Source organism: Paecilomyces variotii (assembly GCF_004022145.1).
Source record: "Paecilomyces variotii strain CBS 101075 chromosome Unknown C8Q69scaffold_2, whole genome shotgun sequence".
Classification (NCBI taxonomy): Eukaryota; Fungi; Ascomycota; class Eurotiomycetes; order Eurotiales; family Thermoascaceae; genus Paecilomyces; species Paecilomyces variotii.
In genome coordinates, this window is record NW_021167141.1 from 1,019,012 (window position 1) to 1,044,560 (window position 25,549).

At 49.1% G+C, this 25,549-nt stretch overlaps 5 protein-coding genes across 5 annotated transcripts; 2 read left to right on the top strand and 3 right to left on the bottom strand.

Annotated features, from left to right (window-relative positions):
- Window positions 1–157: 157 nt before the first annotated feature.
- C8Q69DRAFT_398196 (putative SH3 domain protein) lies at window positions 158–4,225 on the bottom strand (the record flags this gene model as incomplete). Its single annotated transcript, XM_028627803.1, has 2 exons — window positions 158–3,284; window positions 3,540–4,225. 2 exons carry the CDS (start codon window positions 4,223–4,225, stop codon window positions 158–160), a joined length of 3,813 nt encoding a protein of 1,270 aa, XP_028487248.1.
- Window positions 4,226–7,382: 3,157 nt separating this feature from the next.
- Window positions 7,383–9,505, top strand: C8Q69DRAFT_441790 (conidial pigment biosynthesis oxidase Arb2/brown2; the record flags this gene model as incomplete). The annotated part of the gene is made up of 7 exons (XM_028628779.1): window positions 7,383–7,577; window positions 7,633–7,688; window positions 7,754–7,864; window positions 7,920–7,979; window positions 8,034–8,204; window positions 8,261–8,386; window positions 8,443–9,505. 7 exons carry the CDS (start codon window positions 7,383–7,385, stop codon window positions 9,503–9,505), a joined length of 1,782 nt encoding a protein of 593 aa, XP_028487249.1.
- Window positions 9,506–11,157: 1,652 nt separating this feature from the next.
- Window positions 11,158–18,353, top strand: C8Q69DRAFT_456077 (polyketide synthase module). Its single transcript, XM_028629810.1, has 5 exons — window positions 11,158–11,535; window positions 11,607–11,898; window positions 11,947–15,375; window positions 15,434–16,192; window positions 16,247–18,353. Exons 1-5 carry the CDS (start codon window positions 11,171–11,173, stop codon window positions 17,927–17,929), a joined length of 6,528 nt encoding a protein of 2,175 aa, XP_028487250.1. The 5' UTR covers window positions 11,158–11,170; the 3' UTR covers window positions 17,930–18,353.
- Window positions 18,354–18,875: 522 nt separating this feature from the next.
- C8Q69DRAFT_525273 (class II histone deacetylase complex subunits 2 and 3-domain-containing protein) lies at window positions 18,876–23,124 on the bottom strand. The gene is made up of 4 exons (XM_028633602.1): window positions 22,761–23,124; window positions 21,232–22,641; window positions 20,348–21,181; window positions 18,876–20,294 (listed from the first exon to the last, which is right to left on the bottom strand). The coding sequence occupies exons 1-4, from the start codon at window positions 22,956–22,958 to the stop codon at window positions 19,356–19,358; spliced, it is 3,381 nt and encodes a 1,126-aa protein (XP_028487251.1). The 5' UTR covers window positions 22,959–23,124; the 3' UTR covers window positions 18,876–19,355.
- Window positions 23,125–23,230: 106 nt separating this feature from the next.
- C8Q69DRAFT_456082 (putative flavin dependent monooxygenase) lies at window positions 23,231–25,398 on the bottom strand. Its single transcript, XM_028629811.1, has 2 exons — window positions 24,919–25,398; window positions 23,231–24,845 (listed from the first exon to the last, which is right to left on the bottom strand). Exons 1-2 carry the CDS (start codon window positions 24,987–24,989, stop codon window positions 23,450–23,452), a joined length of 1,467 nt encoding a protein of 488 aa, XP_028487252.1. The 5' UTR covers window positions 24,990–25,398; the 3' UTR covers window positions 23,231–23,449.
- Window positions 25,399–25,549: the final 151 nt, after the last annotated feature.

Here is a 25,549-nt window from a genome sequence, read left to right on the forward strand (position 1 = left end):
AAATAGAAGCTTGTCAAGAAAGTAAACAGAAATCACATGAAGGAAACATGTACCATCACCGAAAACCGAAACGATGCTGCTAAAATCGAAACATTACAAACATGGCCAAAAAAGAAAAACAAATAAGTGACATCGAATATGCAACGGTTCTGTCAGATCAGTAGCACTCCCATTCACAAAAGACGCACCACCGGGCACTTCTGTCGGCCAGCACCAGGCCACGCCAGACTCCCCGTTCTCCAATCTTGATGACAGTTTCCCATACGCTGCCATCGGCTGCACCGTCCGCTGGAGAATCCGCGCCGTTGGCGGCGCTGATCATGTGATCGGCCTTCCGAGTCAATCTGAGGATTTTGCCTGATGGTGATTGAATCGCCAGCTTAGCGGGCTTCTCACGACCCTGGGTTGACTTGGAGGATGAAAGGGCGGACGTCGAGGCAGAGAACTCGTGGGATGCAGAAGAGGTGGTTGAACCGGCGGCGCTAGATGCCATACTCAATGCGCTAGATGGCCTGCCAAAGGCACTATGGGGTCGTGAGAAAAGCGATGGCGAGACTCGTCCGTCGGAATTGTCTTCGCTACCAGTAGATTGTAGCAAAGAAGGATGTTGGCGGACCGCGAAGACAAAAGTGTTATTGATCGCAAGCCTTCCACACTGAGGCTGCATGACGTACAGATCGTGACGCTGGGCATGAGGCGTAGGATGGCGAACGAGGAACTCGTAAGGGGGGTTCTCGCCAGTATGGATGATGGGAAGAGAGAGCGCAAGCGGATGAGGGATATCCCTAGTGGAGTGCATGAGACCCTTCTTGCCTGCATAGATCTTCAGGACCCCATGGCCTTCGTCACCTGGCAGGACTGCCTTAATAGTAAATCTTTTCTGACCACCAATCCAGTCAGGCTGAACCAAAGCCCTCTTCCTTACCACGTCACCGCTCTCGAAGAAATCACCGTCTGCATCCCTGGCAAAGGCTGGGGCCTCTACCTCAGCCGCACACTCAACGTCCGCAGGGACCAGAATTCGAATCTGCATTACCTCGAGGCCTTCGATCCTGACCAGACTAGTGTCGTAATTGGGCATTTGGAGACCGTTCTTGAAGTAGGGAGGACAGGCCGCAGGAAGCGCCAGGAGGACGTCAGGCGAAATAGGAGGACAAATGTGCTGTTCTTCAGGATACAAAGGCACGTGTGTATAACAAATCTCGAGGGGCCGTGCCAGAAAATACCAGCTTTCGGCGGATTGGGAATTCGTAGTGACGAAATTGTTCCTTATGGGATTTGTATGGCTTGCAAGGGAGCAATCCATTATACGCCATTCTCCGTCGACTAGAATCGCATTCCACCAGTGATTCGGTCTCTCCAGACTGTCCAATTCGGACAGTTCCCCAGGAGTCTTGAGGAATCCTCTGATAACTTCCGCATGTAGTCCGACAGCCGCGCACATTTCTCTCACGAGTATGGCAACTTCTTGCGGACTGCCTCTCCTAGAATTTATGACTCTCCTCATGTCGATATCCACGTCGTCCTCAATGGGTTCATCCCATGCTATCTTTTCACTGACCCACGTGAATATAGCACGAAGTCTTTGGACGTCACTCTTATAGGGCCGACAGACATAGCCCTGAGCTAGACTTGCGGGGTTAGTCATCGGCGGCAAGCTGTTGACAAACCGGGCGCTCTTGTCCACCAGGTTGAGGTTAACCGCACCCCAGTTCGTTGGCTCACTAAGAGGTAATCCATCAATGCCTTCGTCGCCTTCTGCCGTCTCGTAGAGCTCCTCGACAGCATAGATGACAGGATGATCCATCATTTGGCATCGTTCGGCCCTCTCAACTCGTTCATTCGAACTCGGGGAAGTTGCACGGTTAACATCCCGCCGAACTTGCACCCAGTCAACACTTCCAGGGCCGCCTAGTCCCATTTCTCGGGAAGCATCCTTGCCATGGATAGTGGCTGAGGAGATAGCTTCGGGGAATCTCAGCTTTGTGGGCGAGGGGGAACCGCCACTTTGACCTACTGAGATGCTGCTCCGAGCGGAAGCCGCTCCTGTCTTCGCAGATTCGATGATTTTCTTGAAGAATCCCGTCTTCTTGGATTTCGGAGTCGAAAGTCCTCCAAACACGCCTGGAGATTCGGCGACAGAGCTGTTTGCTGGAGAAGACCAAGGTATCGCTGATGATGCCCCCTGCCTTGAAGTATTATGGCTCGAATGGTACGAGACCCCGGTGAGAGGCGTCTGGGGTCTCGAGCCAGCCTTTCCTAAATCGCTGAAGCCTCTTGGGCGAGCCGTATCCATAGCTGTATTCGGTCTCTCGCTGAAGCTTCCAATCTTTCCCCTTCTAGCAAAGCTACCTGCACTTGTAGCACTGAGGCCTCCTGCAGAAGGTCCGCTCATCACACTCTGACTTGTCTTCCCGGTGCTTGTCGTTCCATTTGTGGTGGTGCTCTGCACGCCGCTCGATGAGTTTGTTGTATTTGACTTGTTTGTGAGAGTACGGTTCAGGACGTTTCTTCCAAGGTCCACTCCTGATTTGCGGGCCCTGAGTTGCGGCTGAGGTGCAGGAATCGAGTGGTATCTTCCACGAGGGGGGGGCGGGGGACCCATGTCCTCCGAAGGATCCTGCATGCTATCGACGGATTCCCCATTCTGCTCGTGCAGCTGCCTTAGCCGACTTTCCATTCTCTGCACATAGTTACTGAGTTGGGGTGGGCCATCATGATATCTGTCAGGGAAGTTATGGCTGTTTTCATAATTGTTCCCCTCGGGATACGGATCGGTGTCGCCACCAAGACCCAACGATGTTAGGGGACGAGCATTAACACGCGATGGACTCCTGTCACGCAGAGCATCAAAAGCATCCGGAGACCAAGGATTGGCAAAGGTCGGCGGAGGGGACGGAGAGTGGCCCTCTCGCGGAAGACCCATATCTTGCAACGAAGTCATCACATCTTCCATAGCGTCCCTTAAAGGGGAGGGGGTATGGCCATTGATTTCCGGCGACGGAGGAATTGGTGAGGGCGTTCTAGATACAGCCAGATACCGGTCATTCATCTCCAACGGAGCGGGAGCCGAAACATCGTTCCGCGTCTGGCTGTTGACTGCCACCCTATGCGGAGGTGGAGGCGGTGGAGGCGGCGAATCTTCGCGTTCTTGATAAGAGCCTGGAGAGATTTCGCGGGATGAATGCCTCGACCAAGGATCGTGCGGCCTAACTGGGGTTGGCTCATAAGACTCAGGAAACGGTGCTGGAGAAACCGCTCTGGAATGTGGCCTGGAAACCGAGCTACCGTATCTCACCATCGCCATTGATGGTTCCTCCCGTTCCTGGGGCTGAGGAGCGACATCATGGGTCGAGACCCTAGACATATAACTGTTATGCCTCATTATATCCATTGACTGTTCCCCTAGCTCCGGGGGGTGAGGCGAGATACCACGCGTCGGTGGCCGGGAAACGGAACTGTTCTGTCTCATGATATCCATTGACTGTTCTTCCAGTTCTGGAGGATAAGGTGAGGTACCACGCGTTGGTAGTCTGGACATAGCACTGTGATGCCTCACTATTTCCATTGATGGCTCTTCTGGCTGTGGAGGACGTGGTGATATGGCACGAGGGGGTAGTCTGGAAAAGGAACCGTGATGTCTCGTTACTGCTGTCAGCGGTGCCTCCGGCTCAGGAGGACGTGGAGAAACAGCACGGGCAGGCCTCTTGGACCGTGAAGAGGGTTTTGACAGAGAACTGTGCTTTACCGCCGTTGTCTGTGTACGCAATGGCTGCACAGTCCTTGGCGGGGTATTATCTCGGGGCGGAGTTTGAGGTATCGAGCTCGCTAATGATGTTGCCAGTCGAGACGGGTTTGAAGAAGGCGGAACAGCCTCTTTGTGAGCTTGAAACGGTTTTCTGAAAACGGTCTTTTGCTTCTTGGGAGCGGTATTCAACCCATTCGATCGTGACAGACTTCCGCCACTGACGATTGGGGGTTCAGGTCGACTCACGGGCACGAAGTCTTCCCCTAGGACCGTCACAAAGTTGGAGGGAAAGAGTCCCATCATACGCCTATCGCGACGCAGTCGCCCCATCCACCACTGTCCATCTCCCGCGTTCAAGCATTCTATGAGATCCCCCTCCACGAAACCCAAGTCTCGTTTGGTCTCACCTCCCCACGAGTACACTGCTCGACACCAACAGGGAAACCGTGTTGGCAGCTGAGGCGCCTCGAGCGCCATGGCGCTGGTATTCAATATAAAGTACTAAGCGATCGTTAAACGCTAGACACAGAGGAACGACAGATGTTGCACACAATTATGGCGTAGTGTTCTGCCGTTGCTGTCGACAGGGCTGGGGCGGTCGGTTTGCGGCTGAATGTCAGCAGGGAGGACTAGCGTGGGAATTTGTGAATGCTAATACAAAATAGAGAAATAGTACAGATAGGAAAAGAGAAAACATAAGAATCGACGAGCCACTAGCAGCCTGGCAAGCAGACGCAGTGGTTGGAGATAGAAGAGAGTGACAACAGGCAGGGCTGAAGACGGTGAGGCCCGACGGGTGTTTTGACCGGGGTGTTTACGTGGGCGCCCTATCGGGAATAGCGCAGAGCGGGTGTGCTTTATCGATAAGCTTAACTCCCGCCGTCCATGGATCAGGGCGAGCATCTCTGGACTTCAACTGTTAGCCATGCGTTATGAGCCAGTGCTATTTCTGCCAACATCGTGGAATAGAGCCCTTTTATTTATTCTGTTTACTTGTCTGGGAAGACCATCCATCATCTCACAGCGGGTGGTGGCTGCCAAATGCTGTCCAGGTTGCCAACACCACCCTCTCCACCACCGCTAGCGCCAGCATGGACCACTTTTGGGTTTGAGAGCCAACCTCACAAACAGCGTATCAGCAGTTGAGATAAGTGGTGGCACGCACTAACTAAAATTGTCTTGAATAATCTATTTGATTTTCCACTCATCTTGTTGGAGATCTAGGTGGCTGTCGAGAACAGCCCCCTCGTTGATTACTCGAAACACACTGTGTCTACGAAGACTGTAGGTTAGATATGTCTTCATCGCTAGTGCAGAGTCCACAGTCCATCACAGGTGGTCATTGCGCAAACGAATCAGAGGCTAGTGCACTGTTGCAGGCATCAGCTCTAGTTTCAAATCGGATTTCTTTGTTTGCATGGTGCTTCCACGTTCTTCTACCAAAGTTGGCATTTTTCGAAAGTTCTTTGACTGCAGGAGAAGCATTAGTCTTGAGAATGGGGTTCCTTTGTTCCGAGAGACACTAAAGTATCAGCTTGTCCCCAGATCTCCATTTCTTTAATGCTCCTAACCAATTGCTAGCTTGCCATTGTAGTCTACGAGTGGCCTTGTTTGTTGTCCCCGTCGTTCAACAGCATGTTCCGTTTTGAGATCTGGTTAGGCTAATGCCCAAGTTAAACAGACCCCTCCACATAACCCCAGCCAGCGCGAAGATATGATTATTCTCCGTATCTCAAGTCCAAAATATAATGTTTAAAATAAGATATCACGGCGATGTTTTGAACACTTTCGACTACGTATTGACACAGAACACTAGGCGGTCCTTGTGAACCAGCCATATATATATATATATATATATATATATAGAAGCGAGGGCATAAGTCATTTGCAACGTGATAAGCATCCGACCCATGTGGCATACCCAATTCCATTCTTTTCCCTGATAAACCTAACAGAGAGCAGGTGCTTTTTCATTCATACCATCTCATTGTATGTGGTCAAACACTTCTTTATTCGATATCGTCAAGTGGGGCTGGACAAGCGGGATCACCAAACTGATTCGAGATACCACGCGGTTGATTTGAGTTCTAGCAAACGACAATAAACCGCATCTTCGGTGATTGACATAGCCTACTGACTGTGCTGTTAAAACACCCGGTCGCTTATACCTGACAGCTGAGACTGGAATGCAGGTTCTCCTGATCTTGTAACTGCCAAGCAAGACCTTTGTGATGGAAGCACAGTTAAGCGAAGCGAAGCTTTCTCAGCCTGTCAAAACTCAAAGAACATGAGACCTGACTTTCAAGCCCGAAACATAAAAGCATGGAGTCATCCCACTATGCCAGAGGTCCCCTATCATCATTAAACTGTGCTCAAATTGCTTCTCCCGATTAGTCATGCATTCGGGACATGTCTCCGAGAGCCTTGCAACTCATCTTCCCAGGAAATGAAAAACCAGGAATTGCTTATTCTACGAGAGCACTCCATTTCCGTCCTCACGCTCTCAATTGATGAGGTCTCGATCCTGTTACTGCACTCCGCCAAGGAGCACCCCATTCCACTCAATGAGTCATGAAGATGTAACAATGTAAGATTATGTGAAAATTCAACGGAAGACCGGATACGGACGCTTGATCCTGGGGTATTGAGCGGCTTACTCGATTAGGCCATCGCGTCGAAAGGCGTCGGTCGTCTCGGTAACATCAACTCGACCATCCCGCTTCCGGTGGAGCGCTCACATTCCAGACATTCGTGACAAATACGGACATCGTATTCCTAGCTTCACGATTAGACGTGTATACCTCTTCTCCTTTTGCGTCCTATATGGTCTTTACCAGGGTCATTCGAGACTTATACCCATGGTTCTTTTTGACTGATTCAGAGAAGTGAGGACGGAACCGGTGATTCAAGGTACTTGAAAGATAGGGACAGCGATTCAGAAGCCTTAGATATGCTCAATATGAATTACGTTGTTACATTTCCCCAAAAGTCGGTTACATTTGTCGTATCTATAGGACTGTTAATGTCACATTGAAATTGTCTCCGCCTTACATTGACAGAGTGCAGATCTCAACACAGGAGAAGCCAAGGCACAGGGCAGGCCTGGACTGAGCGTGAAACCACCCCTACGAGGCTGTTTGCGATCGATAAATGTATGTTTCTCGAGAAAGGATGAATCAGGCCCCTTTTTTTCAGGGGAATGCGCAACTGTACCTTAGCTTTGTGCAGGCCTGGATGGTAAATCCGTTCTCTGCTGCCCGTGGACATATGCAGCAGTAACTACTCCAATCATTGGATAGTCATTCTAGGCACTTCAATGGGCCGTTCTCAGCTTTGTCTCTAAGACAGTTATAGCAGACTTGAGTTTTGGAAGACTCCGCCTCTGGACGTATGGCAGTTGGATCCCCCGCACCGTATAACGTGGCGGTTCAGTTTTTCTAATTCTGGAATGAATGAAAGTCTGCAAACGCTAATCTGGATATTTCGGATCAAGGAGTAGATAACTGTAGGTCTTATTTAGGTTGCCATCGCTGTTGAATCCACGGACTCATTCTTCCATTTAGGTTCCTTTTCCCAAACACACCAACATCGCCTCTTTGTCCCTCGGCCTTGAACGGCTGTTGGAATTAACGTTATGGCTCCCCTGAAGTCTTTCATGGCGCTGTGCGCCGCATCCCTGCTACCATCAATCTATGGGCGCCACGTTCCTTTCGAACTAAATCTCACATGGGAAGTGGGAGCCCCTGATGGAAACCCCAGGGAGATGGTTTTCATGAATGGCCAGTTCCCTGGGCCGGAACTGCGAATTGATGAGGGCGATAATGTTGAGGTTCGTGGGACTTGATGAGGCTCATTGCCTTTTGCTTCGCTAACGAAGATTGCAGTTTATTGTCCATAACAACATGCCTTTCAACACCAGTATCCATTTCCACGGTATAGAGTATGTCACTCAGTTATAATATGCTGTTAGGATGCTCTTTGGAAAACAATACTGACAATTGACAGGCAACTCAACACTGTATGGTCAGATGGTGTCCCCGGCCTCACACAAAAGCCCATCCAGCCAGGAGAAAGCTTCACTTATAAGTGGACTGCTACTCAATATGGCACTTACTGGTCTGTTCCCATCTACAATGTTGACTGCATCGAACAATTACTCAAAGTATAGCAGGTATCACTCTCATGCCCGCTCTACCATGGCTGACGGACTTTATGGCCCAATCTGGATCAAGTATGTGATACAAATTACTCTCATTTTAAATGAGACACACGCTAACCAAAACAGTCCCAAACCGGGCTCACCGCAACCATTCGAATTGATTTCCAAAAATGAGGACGATCTTAGGGCTATGCGTCGTGCAGAGGCTAATCCACGCCTTGTTGTTTTGTCGGATTGGGATCATCTGACATCTGAAGAGTATCAAGGTCTGCAGGAATACAGTGGTCTTGACATCTTGTAGGTTTCGACGTGATCGCACCAACAGCATGTACCGCCTGCTAACTGCATTTCAGTTGCGTCGACAGCATTCTGATCAACGGTAGAGGTGCTGTGCACTGCCCTAGCGCCGATGAGCTATACAGCTACGAGACTCCTTACCTTAAGGGCGCGATTGATAACTTGAACTTGACAGACAAGGGGTGAGTTAATCCAGTATAATTCTATACAAAGAATCTTGCTAACGCGTCTTGTTCAGATGTTATCCTAACATTTTCAAGACCCAAGGCGGTTTCCCCTATAATGAATCCAGGATCCCTCCGGGTGTCAATTCGGGCTGTGTTGCTACCACTGGAAGTCAGGAAGTCATCGAGGTAGATCCTCAAGAAGGCTGGGCCAGTTTCAAGTTTATCAGTGCGGCTTGGATGAAATCCTTCGTCGTGTCCATTGACGAGCACCCAATGTGGGTCTACGAGGTTGACGGTCACTACATCGAACCACAGCTTGTCGACTCATTCTCTATGTTCAATGGCGAACGCTATTCGGCCATGGTCAAACTGGACAAGACACCAAAGAACTACACTATCAGAATCCCAGACACAAATGCTGACCAGATCATTGCCGGTTTTGCAACACTCTCATACAAGAACGGCAAGGATCTTGGGCCGTCAAAGCCTTATGTCAACTACGGCGGTCTGAATGTCTCGGCAGATGTAGTCGCTTTGAACGTGAAATCACTGCCACCCTACCCGCCGATTAAGCCGGCAGCGACCGCTGATAAGATGCTTAACCTTACTTTGGGACGCATCAACTCTTCATGGCAATGGACACTCCAAGGCAGCCAGCTTTGGGATGTTATGGCCAACCTGGATACTCCTCTTCTGTTTGATCTCGATGCAAGGAAGAACCTTGGAAGCAAGCTTACTCCATCGACTAAGAACGGCACATGGGTCGACCTGCTACTTCAAATGGGCGAGTTCCCCAAAACGGCTCCGATCCAAGCTCCCCATGTGATCCACAAACATTCTAACAAGGCCTTTATTATCGGGTTTGGCCAAGGGTTCTTTAACTGGACCAGTGTCGAAGAGGCTGTCCAACAAGCACCTTCAGATTTCGAATTGGAAAACCCCCAGCTAAGGGACACATTTGTCACCAACGCTCTTACTGGGCCTGCTTGGATGCTTTTACGATACCAGGTGGTCAACCCGGGCCCGTTCTTGCTTCACTGTCACATCGAAACCCATTTGGCTTCTGGAATGGGCGTTGCCTTGCTCGATGGTATTGACAAATGGCCCGAGGTTCCTCCGGAGTACGCCATCTAGAAATAACCTTCACCATGTCCGGCGTGTATAACCTCTCTGGTGCATCTAGAGTTAGAGTTTCGGATTTATTCAGTTTTAATATCATTTTTAATCTTTTCCGTGTTCCAGGCACTGTCGAATTAATGGTTCTATGCGAAATTGCGCCTTTCATGTATGCAAGTAGATCGCCTAAAAGTATACTTGACATAATAATTAATTCCTTTTTATATTTTTATTCTTTGTCTTTGGAGTATATTTGGAATTTTCTGCTTTATTTGTCATATCGGCCGAAGTCGGTAACTTTTGCTTACTTGCTATCACTACATTCCATGTTTTCCTTAATTTTTTTCTGAACGACCACAAACTTTGCCCTGTGTTCCTGATGCATCCGGGGACTCAGGTTTCTGGCAGGACAAACTTGTTCGAGCACGCGAGGGCGATATCCGCTACGAGCCTCAACTCTAAAACAGTTGATGCTCGCAAGCGGAAACTCGAATCAATCGGGACTCTATAGGAAGAAAGTGTCTGAGTCATGACGTTTTCTAAGTATTGCCCTATTTGATCCATTAATATTGTATGATGTTTGGTTGTTGTAAGATCTCAACGGAGTCGAAAGGCTAGAAAATGCAGAGTCATGACGCAACTAATTGCAGGGCTCTGGAATGGTCTAAGGACTAAGTAACTACTTTATCGGAACAATAAATGATCTGTAATCGTCGAAAAAAATAACTTGCATGATTCATGTTGATATCGGTACCATCAGTTAGGTGACAAGATGATAGTTGGGTTTCCGGATGCATCTGGTGCTTGAGGCAAAAGCCTCATGATCCTGACAAGGAGCCTGGGTCTTGGTCTGACATTTATACAAAATCAACTATATCCAGATATGATCTGCAAGCCTAGAACTGGCAGACTAATGCGATCCAGTTAGCAACACCCATGCGCTATAGGATAGTATTAATAGGGTATCATCGAGCACGTGATCCTGTATATCTATGCGGTAGCGTCGCTGTAACCTTAGCTGCATGCGGATCGCCAAGATCAACTCCAGTCAAACAGTTATCTGGATTACGATGAGAGCAATCATCCTGATCGATGTGAAGAGAAACAGTATTGCAATTAGTCTGGTACAATGGCTAGACCACCGGATACTGTGGAGAGGATCCAAACAATGCCGGAAGCAACAATGCCCCTTCCAGATCTCACGGGGATACTGCCAGTCCTTGCGGACAGCTTCAGAATCCTTGCCTCCTAGTCCTCTTTTGTGGGCAACCCATGTCTTATCGGACAGTGATACAGGTATAGCTATAGGATTACATCCCGGATCGAGTAGCCCGCTGACCGTCACAGGTAACGGTGCCATTGACGAGCTCTCCACCTTCGATGGATCTTAGTCTCGGATCCGAGATATTCGGATGTATGCGCTTCGCTAATCTCTGGTCCATTGGAAGAAATAGCAAAACGTGGTCTTCCTTGATTCTAGAATTCCTGACCTCTGAGTCTCGTCGGTACTACTTACCAAGTGAGATTCGAATAATGACGAGACCAAAAGACAGACCACATCGGGGAACGATGTGGCCACTACCAAGCCGTGGAAACAAAGTAGTACTTTGCCCACAGAAACCTTGACCCTGATACTCCTGGATCTTTCCCCATAAGAGGAAGGTCTGCCATAGCGTATAAAGTATGGTTTCCCTTAGGGATAACTTTCTTCTCAAGGCATCGCAGACTATTCGATCCGCAGGGGAAGGAGAATCGCCAACCATGCGAGTAACTAGCCGCGTCTATCTCTTCGGAGATCAGACCGGTGAGTTCGAGACCGGACTTCGCCAGCTCTTGCAGGCGAAGAACAACAGTCTTCTAACGTCTTTTTTCGAGAGATGCTTCTATGCTTTGCGGCAAGAAGTATCCAGGTTGCCTCCATCACAGAGACAAATCTTCCCTCGGTTCACGAGCATCGTGGATTTGCTAGCAAGACATCGGGAGTTTGGACCTAATCCAGCTCTTGAGAGTGCCCTCACATGCATCTATCACTTCGCATGCTTCATCAAGTAAGTAAGCCCCATCCCCCATAGGATGTCCCTCATATGATATCATAAGACTCGACACTAATACCTGATAGTCACTATGGAGACGGAGGACATGCCTATCCCTCAGCATCAGAAAGCCATATAATAGGTCTGTGTACCGGGCTGCTGGCGTCTGCTGCTGTCAGCTCCTCCCGCACCGTGGGAGAGCTGATTCCTGCTGCTATCGAAACAGTTACGGTGTCTCTGAGACTCGGACTGTGTGTCTTAAGGACAAGAGATCTCATTGACCGCAGCTATGAAAAGTCACAAAGCTGGTCAATGGTAGTCTCCGGGCTCAACGAGGAGGAAGTTGGCGCACTCATTCATGGATTTTGCCAGCGAAAGGTAAGATACGCATATATATTATCTATGGAAATATATTGACAATAGTAGTCTATTTCTCCTTCGTCTCGGCCTTATATCAGTGCTGTGAATACCCACAGTTTGACTATCAGTGCTCCTCCATCCATCCTGCAGGAGTTTACGAATGTCTGTCTATCCAAGGAGAACAGGCCCGTGAGAGTTCCAGTTCATGCTCCTTATCATGCTCCCCATCTCTATGATCGGCGGGATGTGACCAGTATCCTGGAGTCATGGCCGAAGGAAGAGCTTGCGAATTATACTCCACGGATTCCTGTCTTGTCCAGTGAGACCGGCGAGATTATCCTGGCACGAAACTTGCACGAACTTCTCGGAATTGCTCTCGAGGAGATTCTGTTACGAAAGTTATGCTGGGATAAGGTCCAGGATGGCTACGCGTCAATGCTGAAGCGAACCAGCAGTGCTGCTTGCAAAATATTTCCAATTGCATCTGCTGCCTCCCATGGCCTGTCTGCTGCTCTGAAGCGGACAGGTGTTCCTGACGTTGAGGTCGATAACACCATCAGCGAATCAGCGAAGGCTTGTGATAACGAGAACTCTACCGGTAGAACCGAGCAATCCAAGATCGCGATTATAGGACTGTCTGGAAGATTCCCTGATGCCCCGAGCCCCGAGCACTTCTGGGATCTCCTTTACAAGGGACTTGATGTCCACCGGGTAGTACCCCCTGATAGGTGGGATGTGAAGGCCCATGTCGACCCTACGGGCAAGATCAGAAACACCAGCAAGGTACCTTATGGATGTTGGATTGAGGAGCCTGGCTTGTTCGATCCGCGGTTTTTCAACATGTCTCCCCGCGAAGCACTTCAAGCAGACCCAGCCCAGCGTCTAGCGCTAGTGACCGCCTACGAAGCCCTTGAGCAGGCTGGCTTTGTACCTGACAGTACTCCTTCAACTCAGAAGGACAGGGTCGGTATATTCTATGGCATGACTAGTGATGACTACCGTGAAGTCAACAGCGGTCAGGATATTGATACTTATTTCATTCCTGGCGGAAATCGCGCTTTCACCCCTGGTCGAATCAATTACCATTTCAAGTTCAGCGGTCCTAGCGTGAGCGTCGATACGGCTTGTTCATCCAGTTTAGCAGCCATTCACCTGGCGTGCAACTCTCTTTGGAGAAATGACTGCGACACTGCCATTGCAGGCGGCACTAATGTGTTGACGAATCCAGACAACTTCGCTGGCTTGGACCGGGGTCATTTCCTCTCTGCAAAGGGAAACTGCAACACATTCGATGACGAAGCAGATGGCTATTGTAGAGCGGATGCGGTAGGCACCGTTGTCCTCAAGCGGTTGGAGGATGCTCAGGCGGACAAGGATCCTATTCTTGGTGTTATCCTTGGGGCTTACACCAACCACTCCGCTGAGGCAGTGTCAATGACCCGACCCCATGTTGGGGCGCAAGCATTTATCTTCAATAAGCTGCTAAACGAAGCGAACGTGAGCCCTCGAGATGTTGGCTATATCGAGATGCACGGAACAGGCACACAGGCCGGTGACGCAGTCGAGATGAAATCGGTACTGGATATCTTTGCTCCCGATTACACACGGGGACCCAGTCAATCGCTCTATCTAGGTTCCGCCAAAGCCAATATTGGACATGCGGAATCAGCCTCCGGTGTGAGCTCGTTGATCAAAGTACTCTTGATGTTGAAAGCGAATACGATTCCTCCACACTGTGGCATCAAGACCAAGATCAACCACAACTTTCCTACCGATTTCAAAGAGCGCAACGTCCATATTGCCTTCAAGCCCACTTCCTGGGAAAGACCTCAGGACGGTAAACGGAGATTGTTCGTTAATAACTTCTCTGCTGCCGGTGGTAACACAGCGCTGCTGATAGAGGATGCACCTCTTTCTACCGTTTCGGGTGCCCCGGATTCTCGTTCAACGCATATTGTGGCTGTCTCAGCGAGGTCTCAGTCGTCTCTCAGAAATAACATCCGGTCCCTTATGAAATATGTCAGCGAATTGGACGGCCAGATTGGAGGCGAAAACTTCCTCGGGAAGCTATCATACACCACAACTGCTCGCCGTATACACCATCAATTCAGGACTATGGTCAGCGGATCTAGCTTGAAGGGCATTCAAGAGGCACTCTCCTCAGCGGCTTCCCGTGACAGCTTCACACCGATCCCTGCGTCGACTCCTAGTATCGGCTTCGTGTTCACGGGTCAAGGAGCGCAATATACTGGTATGGGCCAGCAGCTTTATAGCAGCTGTTCCCAGTTCCGGGATAATATAGACCGTTTCGACTCTATTGCACGGAGCCAGGGATTCCCGTCGATCGTGCCCTTGATTGATGGAAGCGTTCCGGTCGAGGAGATGAGCCCAGTTGTTACCCAGCTTGGCACAACTTGTTTGCAGATGGCCATGACTAGATACTGGATGTCATTGGGAGTGAAGCCCGCCTTTGTGCTTGGTCACAGTCTAGGAAACTATGCTGCGCTCAATGCTGCCGGAGTGTTAACAACTAGCGACACAATATACCTAAGTGGTCGTCGCGCGCAGTTGCTCCAAGAGAAGTGTCAGGTCGGAACTCACTCAATGCTTGCTATCAAAGCAAACCTTGCACAGATCAAGCCATTCCTTGACGATGATGCTTATGAAGTAGCTTGCATCAATGCTCCAGGAGAGACCGTCATCAGCGGTCTGAGCGCCAATATCGACGTTCTGTCTGAGAAGCTGACTGCGGAGGGGCTGAAGTCAACCAAGCTGAGAGTGCCATACGCGTTCCACTCTGCTCAAGTGGAGCCCATCCTAGAGAGCTTGGGAGAGGTCGCGCAAGGTGTTACTTTCCACAAGCCTTCAATTCCAGTCGTTTCGGCTCTACTTGGCGAAGTGATCAACGAAGATAACTGGGATGCATTAGGTCCCCGTTATCTGCAGAGGCACTGCAGAGAGACTGTGAACTTACTTGCTGCGTTGGAAGCCACCAGACACGCAAAACTCATGAATGAGAAGACCATCTGGATCGAGGTAGGATCTCACCCTATCTGCTCTGGAATGATCAAGGGAACACTTGGTCCCCAGGCGAACACCGTCGCATCCCTACGCCGGAATGAGGATACTTGGAAGGTCCTCTGCAACAGCCTTTCCGCCATCTACCTTGCTGGAGTGGATATTCAGTGGAAGGAGTACCATGGGGACTTCACTTCCAGCCATCAGGTTCTCCAGCTTCCTGCTTATAGTTGGGATAACAAGAACTACTATATCCCATACAACAACAATTTCTGTCTTACAAAGGGTGATCCTACGGTCGCAAAGATTGAAGCGGCACCAACCAGCCAGTTTCATACAACCTCTGTCCAGAAAATTGTGGAGACTCGAGATGAGGGTTCTAAGGCTGTTGTGGTCATGGAATCCGACCTTTCTGACCCTCTCTTGAACCCCGTCATTCAAGGGCACAAGGTCAACGGGGCCGCTCTGTGTCCCTCGGTACGTATACCACCTTTACACGTAAAGTGTGACTATTGGTGCTGATAACTGCTTTTAGTCTCTCTACGCTGATATCGCCCAGACCCTTGGCGAGTATTTGATCGAGAACTATAATCCCGCATTGAGGGGATCAGGACTTGACGTTTGTGACATGACGGTGCCAAAGCCTCTGATCGCCAAGAACTCTGGCCCACAACTATTCCGTGCTATGGCCACGGCAGACTGGGAAGAGAGGAAAGCTAATATCCAGATATATTCTGTGAAATCCGATGGTAAGAAGATTATGGATCACGCATCATGTCTCGTCAAATTCTCCGACACCCATCTCTGGGAAGCGGACTGGAAACGCCATTCATACCTCATCAAAAGGAGTATTGAACGACTCCAGAAAAGTGTCGAAGAAGGTCAGAGTCACAGAATGCATCGCGGTATGTTCTATAAGCTGTTCAGTGCTCTAGTCGACTATGGCGACAATTACAAGTCCGTTGAGGAGGTTGTCCTGGATAGCGAGGAGTACGAGGCTACCGCTCGCGTTAAATTCCAAGCGAAGAGTGGGAACTTCCATCGCAACCCTCTCTGGATTGATAGCATCGGCCATTTGACAGGATTTGTTATGAACGCCAACGATGCTACGGACTCTCAAAGTCAGGTGTACGTGAACCACGGATGGGATTTCATGCGCTGTCTCAAGAAGTTCTCGCCGGACACGACATATAGAACATATGTGAAGATGCAGCCTTGGCAGGGCACTATCTACGCTGGAGACGTTTATGCCTTCGACGGAGATGAGATCGTTGCGGTTTACGGCGGCGTGAAAGTATGTTTTTCCTTGTACATTCTCTTGGGCACGGAGAAACTGACTTCAAATTAGTTCCAAGGGGTTCCGCGACAGGTGCTGAACACTGTCCTCCCACCTGCTGGGGGGTCTAAGGCCGCTCCAAGAACAACTGCAAGAGCTGTTCCGCCTCCCCCGATCAATGTCGAGAAGCCGAAATCCTCAGTTGAGGCCAAGGCAGTCTCAAAAGCTGTTCCTGGCGACCCTGTAAAGTCAGCAGGACCAAGCGTGCTTGTTCAGGCCTTGAAGATCCTGGCAGAGGAGATAGGTGTATCTGAGGCGGAGCTATCGGATGACCTTGTATTCGCCGATTACGGCGTTGATTCTCTTCTGTCATTGACAATAACAGGCAAATTCAGGGAGGAGCTGAACATGGACTTGGAATCATCGACATTTATTGACCATCCGACTGTCAAGGACCTTAAACAGCTTTTGTCCCAAGCAAGTCCATCTGACAGCAGCGATTCCTCTGAAGAATCGCACTACTCCTTCCGTGATTCCTCCTCAACGGAGCCATCGACTCCCGGTACTCCAGCATTCTTCTCGCCCAAGAGAGGGAGTGTAGTCACTAATGTCGGGGAGAGTGAGACAATCAAGACTATTCGCTTGACGCTCTCCGAGGAGATTGGTGTATCTCCAGACGAAATCACGGGGGATGCTAATCTGGCTGAAATGGGCATGGATTCGCTCCTTTCCCTGACAGTTCTCGGAAGATTGCGCGAAACTCTTGACATCGAGCTTCCTAGTGACTTCTTCATTGAAAATCCGACGATGGATGCCGTCGAGACTGCTCTTGATCTCAAGCCCAAGGCAGAACCTATTCCCTCCGAGCTTCCTGTGCCGATTCAAACCGCCGCGGGTGATGAAATAAACGGAGTTATCAAGGCTAATTCAACTCATCCACCAGCTACTTCCATCCTGCTCCAGGGAAATCCTAAGAAGGCAACAAAGACACTGTTCCTTTTCCCCGATGGCTCTGGATCGGCTACTTCCTATGCCACCCTCCCTGCAGTTTCATCCGACGTCTGCGTATATGGACTTAATTGCCCATATATGAAGAACCCTGAGAACCTCAAGTGCGGCCTTGATGAGCTTACCATTCCATACGTGGCAGAAATTCGACGTCGGCAACCTAAAGGTCCTTATAGCTTTGGTGGATGGTCAGCTGGAGGGATCTGCGCATATGACGCTGCACGCTACCTCATCCTGGAGGAAGGCGAGAAGGTCGAACGTCTGCTTCTTCTTGACTCACCATTCCCTATCGGATTAGAGAAACTACCTCCACGTCTGTATAGTTTCTTTAACACCATCGGCCTCTTCGGTGAAGGGAAAACACCACCTCCCAAGTGGTTGCTTCCTCATTTCCTTGCCTTTATCGACTCCCTCGATGCCTATAACGCTGTCCCATTCCCATTTTCCGACCCCGAACTGGGCGAAAATATGCCAAAGACATATCTTATCTGGGCCAAGGATGGTGTCTGCGGTAAGCCGGGCGATCCACGACCAGATCCACCTACCGATGGCAGTAAGGACCCAAGGGAAATGCTTTGGCTGCTGAACGACCGAACTGATATGGGCCCTAATGGGTGGGACACACTTGTTGGACCAAATAATGTTGCTGCTATCGAGGCCATCGAGGGAGCTGATCACTTTACCATGATGAAGGGCGATAAGGCGGCGAAGCTCTCCGCCTTCATCGGAAGGGCAATGGCAAGCTGAACGAGAAAGTCGATGACGAGAGCCTTTTCCTTTTACTTTCCTTATTTGTTTCGGTTCCTATCTCATACTCGGCGTTCCAGGCTCTAGTTTTTGCTTTCTATTTGCAGAATCGGAGTCGACGCATTTGGTTTTCACACTTTATATAACCGCCTCTTATTTTTTATCAAGGGCGAAATATCTAGCTATAGCTTTATAATAACAGTAATATAATGTCTCTATAATCATACCTGAATACAACCTCTCCAACAATATTCCACAGGGCCTCTCTACAGACAGTAAAACTCCAGCTGCCACCTTGCATGGTCCCGAGAGAACTGACTTAGCAGGTTAGAGCATCAGACTACTATGCCAAAAATGCCTCGACATATATAGGATGATCATAAAACATTTCTCAACACCAGCAAAGAACTTTCGAAAGAACGATCAAAAAAAAAAAAAAAAAAAAAAAAAAGAAAGAAAGAAAGAAAAAAAAAGATTGACAACCTGTAAGGCTGCAGGCGCATCCTATATTGCTCTATAGAGACGTATAACACAAAAGATTCTGTGCCCGGGCTGGCTCCAGGGAATGTAAGCTGGATGGAGGCAACCATCCGACTAAAAAGACCACGCCCGGCGTTCGATAACCAGCACCGTAGGTACTTTATAGCCTAGCAGTCCCTATCCTTAAGGAGGATCATGACACTCAGCAGCTTCCATGTAACAGGAGAGGCTGGGGTATGCGCACTTTTCTCGTGGCATTGGACGTATTGAGATCTAGAGGTGCATAGAAGGCGGTTGGCCCTCTCGCGCTGGTTCTTTGTTTCCTATTTAGGAAATATAGTTTCAAACAACACGTGAGACCCATACTGTATCTGGGAGTCAGTGGAATTGGAGGAACCAAGTGATTATTGGCGCCCTTACTAAAGCTTAAGATGACTCGGGTGAAGATTAATAGACGCTAACCAGCATGAAAGATAGGATTTGTCAGTACTTATGCTCCAGTCGAACAACTCAGAGGTTGAAATATCCCGGTTGGAAATGCTGAAACTTAAGGAGCAGATAAATGGACGTTTAAGTAGTCCTTTTGGCGCAGTTACGGCTAGAAGGAAACAAGATGGGATACACTTATTCTAGTTCTGCTGGCACGGTATAGATAACATCCTGGAGTCGTCAATTTGTCCAGAGCGAGGCATGAAGGGGAGAGACATGCCAAAAGTCGATCTCAGAAGTACTAAAAAGACAGACGGGAGCAATGGATATGACTGAAGGTAAATGGATCAACTCCTATACTCCACGAACTCAACAAACAAACGACTCATTGATGACGCCAAACTCAGATCATTGAAATAAACTGTCCATTCTTTAATGGATCAAAAGCGCTGAAAACATTCTGCCCGCAGTTGATCGGAGATTGCCCTCCTCCAACATGGATGAAGTAGAAAGGATTCTAAGTAGACATTTCTGAGCTGAATCTAAGCGCACTGCCTCTGCCTGTTGCGCCTGAGTTGTTAACGCCTGGGCTAGTAGGACGACTGTTCGTTGAGGCCCACTTAGGGCTTCGCGGTTGAGTGCTCGTAGAACGCGTAGATGGGCGGTTTCTTTTAAGATCTCTAAGCTCATCTTCTTTCCTGCGTAGCAGCTCATCTCTTGATGCAAGAGTAGCTTCCAGCTCTTGCACTCGTGCGTAGTGCCTAGAGTCATCATTGCTCGTTTTAATTTCCTTGAGCTGTGCCGCATTCGCAGTTGCCTTCCGTTTGAGTTCTTCATTCTGTTCCTTAAGTTGACGTATCTCGAGACCGGACTGTGCAGCTGCTGTTGAAGCGTTCTGATATTGCTCTCGTGTATACTCAGATTGCTTCTTCTCGTAATCGGCCCTTCTTTCAAGGTTCGCATTCTCTTGTAAGAGACGGCGTACTTCTTCACGAGCAGCTTCAAGGTCAGCTTCGAGACCACCACCACTCTTTAACGCTTCTCTTGCAGCTTCTAGGTCATGCTTCAATTGCGTGCGCTCATCTTTCAACTTGCTAATCTCGTCACGCTGCCTTTCAAGTCTTTGCTCTAACTTGGTCACCGTCTCAGCCAAACGGTCTCGTTCCTGCCGCGTTTTATGAAGATCCTTGGTGCGTGACTCGTATCGGTGTTGCAAACCTGCCAACTCTATTGTCTTCTGCTTGTTTCCAGATTGAGCTTCAGAAAGAGTTGCCCGAAGCTGCCGTAATTCAATAGCATGCGTGTTTTTCATCTGGATAAGACTCCTCTCCAAGGATTGTAAGTCATTGTCTAACGTCTGAGTTGGCTGCGCGGTAGAGTCTGATACCTGGCTGGTATCTTGGGATGCTAAGAACCGCTGTCTCTTTGTACTACGCGCATCTGGGTCATCGCCATCCTTTTCTATATTAGTCATTCTTGCTTTTAAAAGAATATCCTCTCAACACTCACAAGGACCCGTTTCTGTAGAGAACCCGCTGTCTGCATATACTGAACACTGGGATCAATAGCTTCCGGCCCTAAGGCAGAAGCAATTTCCGCTGGACTGAGAATCTGGAGCGGTTCAATCGTCGGCCAAGACCAGCTTGCGTTGAAATTGTCAGAAAGAAGATATGAAAGGAGTTCTTCCGCATCCTCGTGGACATTGAGGGCATCATCTTGAAGATCGCCCACTGTATCATGAAGGCGATAAATATAATGTGCAAGAAGGCGAAGGCGCTGTAGTTCAGCGAGATTCGGTAAACAACGCTCAATATGCTCGCTGCTATTTGAAATAAGAAATCGAACAACAGGGAGTAGGTTTCCATTCCGGGCAAAGGTTGTCCGCAGGTGCTCTATAGAAGGGTTCTTTGCATTGAAGGACGAGTCGAGAGAGAAGATGGCAGTTGGGTTTCTGTAAAGCTCAATGACACCATCACTTTGCGCTGAGCGGATCCCGAAGCTCAGTGCTCCTTTGGTCATCGATATCTCGACATTAGTGCCACTGCCCATTTCTGAACGAGGTCGAGTATATTCAAATCCCTTTCCCAGGAGGTATCGCTCCACGAGATCTACAGTGTTTCCTTCTCGTACCATGAGAATAATGTGGAGCTCATGACTTTCCGCCATCTCCACAAAGTAGCCTAGCAGTTGAAACTTGGAGCTCGAATACTCGGCCCAAGCAGCTTCCTTCTCTGGATCACTTGGTGAATCTTGAATGTGTTCAGCTATGTTCAAGTCGGGGTGTACTGTTGTGTTGTTTAGCTTCTCTACCACTCGGCGCATCTGAGATATCACTTGTTCTCGCTGTGAAAGTCAGAGACCAGACTACAACTGTCGATAGATTATCGGCTCACCTCATTGTTCCCAAGTATCGATTCAGATGTGAATAGAGAGTGGAAGTTTTTGATGACATGTGACTCGTCGGTTAAGATTCGTTCATAGACGTCCTTCACCCTAGAATCCATAGGAAGAGTCATGGCGAATTCTGACGCCCCAAGTTGAACTGAGCCGGGAGGAGCCTCTTCCGCGGGAACGACAGTCAAATCGCTGGGCTGGATTGTCTGCATCAGAGGGCCCTCATGGTATTCAGGGAGTGCAGCTCCAGCGTACGTTTGTCCGGGCTGGTCATGTAGATCGGCTGGTGCCGCATGTGAAGTCGGTTCCTTATCCACTCGAATACTAAGAGGAGACGTAGTTTCGGGTGCTGATGCTGCTGCGGGTTCAATGTCCCCGGCAGACGACGGAGTGGCACTAGCACTGACGCTTCGCAAAGTTCGAGGGGGAAAATCGGCCTGCAGTTGAGCATACAGGCTCCTCAGTTTTTCCCTCGGGGTAGAGCCAGGAACATGGTCGTATCTCTCGGGGACACCGGATTTTGGCGCCCTGCTGCTATCCGGGCTGTTCTCCATGATGGCGGAATTCTTTTCGTAATAACTGTAAAGAGTTGGGAATAACGGCGTGATCCTACGACAAAGGATAGGTTCAGTCCTAGGGTTTGAGTCCTGGGTATGTCTCACGGAGACAGAAAGCGTGCGCTGGCTAAGATTGTGTAGCCCGTAGCCTGTTTGAGATCTGACAGGGTTCTGGTTAGAATCAAATACGGTCTCCGGAATTGAACTTATTTGAGACTGTGTTGACTTTTTGGCCTGGGTAGATGGCGTTTCGACCCGCACTGGAAGGGCTTCAGGAATGGATTGCGTCTCAGCTATCTCATCCGCTTGGATTGTTGTAGTCTGGAAGTAATAGACGTCTCGCAAAGACCGGCAGTATTGGTTAACGATACGATCATGAGATGAACCTATCGACCCAGATATTGCACTCGAAGACGATATATGAGTCCCAGTGACAAGCGAGCTTTGTGTGCTGTTAACGCTAGACTTCTGTAGAGCGCCTAAAGTCTGCAATGTCGCACCAATTGAACGCAGAGGAGTATTTTCCACAGATGATGTGCCAGTTGTTGATGGTGGATTTGAGCTTTCAAGAGAAGCACTTCCCTGTATGATGTGGTGTTCTCCTGTCGTCTTATGCGTGCTTTCCGTACTCTGCGTCTCCGGTACCGTCTTGCCAGGTAAAAAAAGCGGCGATGGCGATTGAGAATTGGATCTTTCTGGCTCCGCTGAGCTCTGCTGAGAGCTGCCAACGCTGTGAGCTGACTGTCTCCTTTTCCCTCTGTACAGTCTTCGCCGTCTCCTCGACTGAATGTCTACCTTCTTTTTCTCTTCCCAGGCTTCTATTGCAGCGTCGTTAGCACACTCTTTCGGTTCCTATTGTACAATTGTTAGTATTGCACTTTAGCAGATAGAAGGTTGGAAAGAGTATATATATGTCATTGAGATTGCGGGCACTCGGAATGCTGATATGCAGAATTGGAACGCAAACATACCCAAGTCGGCGAATACGGTCCCTTCCAGTCAATGAGATATCTCGTTCGCGTCTCGTCGAGGATGCAATTAATAGGGTATTCTTCGTCTCCAATATCAACTATCTGACTGTCTGTACCGGAAGTAAATGAGTCTTGCGTAGTAGGACAGTGGCTAGTTATAGTAGACAATGTACTCGATTGCTTCCCTCGGCGCGCCATTACCTATGCGCGTCGGGCCAGAGTTGCGAAAGTTGCACAGTCCATGACGAAAGGATTATTGATTTTGGATGGGTAGGATGCAGAAAGGGACCTACAGATCGTCCAGTAAGTTCTGTCAGTAGAAAGTGAGCAAGAAGCTCTCAATCATGCCGGTAATTAGAACGGTAAGTTGAATTGGCCGGAGACGTGACGGACGCGGCGGTTGACCGCCCGCACGTGATAAGGAGCCCTTATCGAAACCATTATCAGACTAGCTACCATTGAAGCATGTTTCTCAAGATGTCATAGATGGTCACTTCATACAAATTAAAAGTGTACTGTCTAGAATTTTCTGGTATACGATCTTTCTCCATATACAGTCTCGCAAGTTGAGTGTGTTGATCTGTCTAGGCAAAATGGTCTGGTTCCACACCCCAGGTCCCTAGATGCAATGCATTGTATCGCAGTCTCACCTACATTACCATCAAGCCCAATAATCACGCGTGTCATAGCTATGGCCCATTGTTCTCATGTTCTTTCTTCCATGCATCGAAGTCAAAGCCGATCTCCTCCAACGTCCGGATGGAGCGGCGCTCTTCTCCCTTGCTCTGGAAGGCCTTCTTGATCTCTGGGAAACGGTCCCGCATCCACATTTCCTTTTCTCCCCATCTTGTTCCCAATTTACCCTTCCCCTCAGTACCTAGTTCCGATTCCGTTCTGGCCTTTCTTGCCCAGTCATACAGGAAGTTGAGATATTCAGCATCCTTCGGAAAAGGTAGAACATGAAACGCTTTGCCGTCTCCCTTCTCTGCAACAACAGACTCCTCCCAAGCTTTCATCTCCGCCTTGGACGGAAGAGTTAACTTTCCAGAGAAGACTCGTGCGAAGACAGCAGCCTGGTTTTCAGATAGGGGAAATGGTATGACCTTCTGGGGAAGGGTCGGAAACACTAATGTAGGATTCTCAATATAGAACAACTGCTGGTAGATATTGAGAGTCCTACTGCCATCCCGAATCACCGGTGGCTGTAGGGATGATAAGAACGGAAAAGAATAGAGATAACCCGTGCAAAAGACGATGGCGTCGATTCCATCCTCTATCCTTCCATCCTTGAATCGAACTGCACGCTCGTGAGCACTGGGTGACAGAAACTCCACTATCTCGGGGTATTCGATCCTGTCGGCCGCAGGACCAGGTGAGAGATACGACTCCGACCGTGATGAGGCTAACAGAGGTCCTTTGCAGACCGAAGCGATCTGAGTCCCAATATCAATTCCAGATGCAGAATTGCCTACCACGATGACCTTTTCCCCCCTAAAAGCTTCCGGGGAATCATAAAATTTGGAGTGTGAGATGACCCCCGGGTAAGCTAGATTCCATGCCTCGATCCCCTCAATGGCAGGGACGTAAGGAACATTGTAGTGGCCGCTTGCAACCACAACGGCATCGTATGGATCCGTCTCAACGCGTCCATTTTGCAATTCTTTCCTTGTCAGTATCCAAGAATTTCCCGGTCCAGTAGTGACATCGAGAACTTGTGTCTCGAAATGAATTAGCTCCCTGATATCGTCGGCGTACTCATGAAGGTATTCCGTCACGGTCCGAAACGTCGGGAATAGCTGAGAATCCGCTGGAAACGGCTTATCGGAAAACTGCATCAAATCCTTCGGAATGTTGGTTTCTAGTCTTTCATAGAGAGGTGATAGAAAAGTTGCTTCTTGGCCTTCTTTGCTATTTCGTTTCTGGTGCCAAATGGGCTCTTCGACTGGCTGGCGTGGATCTAATTGCGGAACAGGGGTTGTAGCTCCAATTTTGTCGGTTCCAGGTGAATAGTTCCAGGTGCCTCCGGGTGTGCTTCGCTGCTCGAATACGTCGATCTTATCGAAGCTCTTCTCAGCGAGGAGATACCTGGATCAACTTCATTAGCAGGAGCAGATCGCGATATGCGATATCAGCATAGGTGAGATTGATAGTTCCATACTTGGCCGCCGCAAGGCCGGCGGGCCCAGCGCCAATAATGGCTATATTCCGGATCTTTGAGATGGCAGTCATAATGACATTATTATAAGGGAGGATGTGAACAACAGGTGGCTGTGAAATGCGACTGTTCGGCCCTGAGGAAACCCCGCCGGTTTTATCTTATCAGACCATCGGACCCATCTTATGTGCCCTTGGCGCCACTTTGGAGGCAAGTTGCGCCATCCCGGCTCGTGTCCTGTACTCTGATCCGTAACATAAGTCAGTATCAACACTCTACGAAGCTGCTGCGAGGTAAAACATGGAAAATATATGGACAATATGGTAGCTGCAGAATGTATCTCAGATGATCATCCTCTGCCAGAATCGCTTATATTTACAGGACGCCGTATTGGCTATTTCTCAACAGTCCACATCTCCCTGCGTGGACTTATTGCAGTGGAGAATCTGTTCCATAAGTTTAATCACACTGTTGGGATAGTAGTAACTACAGAATATCATGTTTGATGCTGTCTACCTCCAACACGCCTGTCCTCGGCGTAAATACCGATTTATATATTACAGCCAAAGCCGGCGAGCCAAGCTTGAGCTCTACCTACGTATCGTACTGTACCGCCCGTAATAATACAGCCATC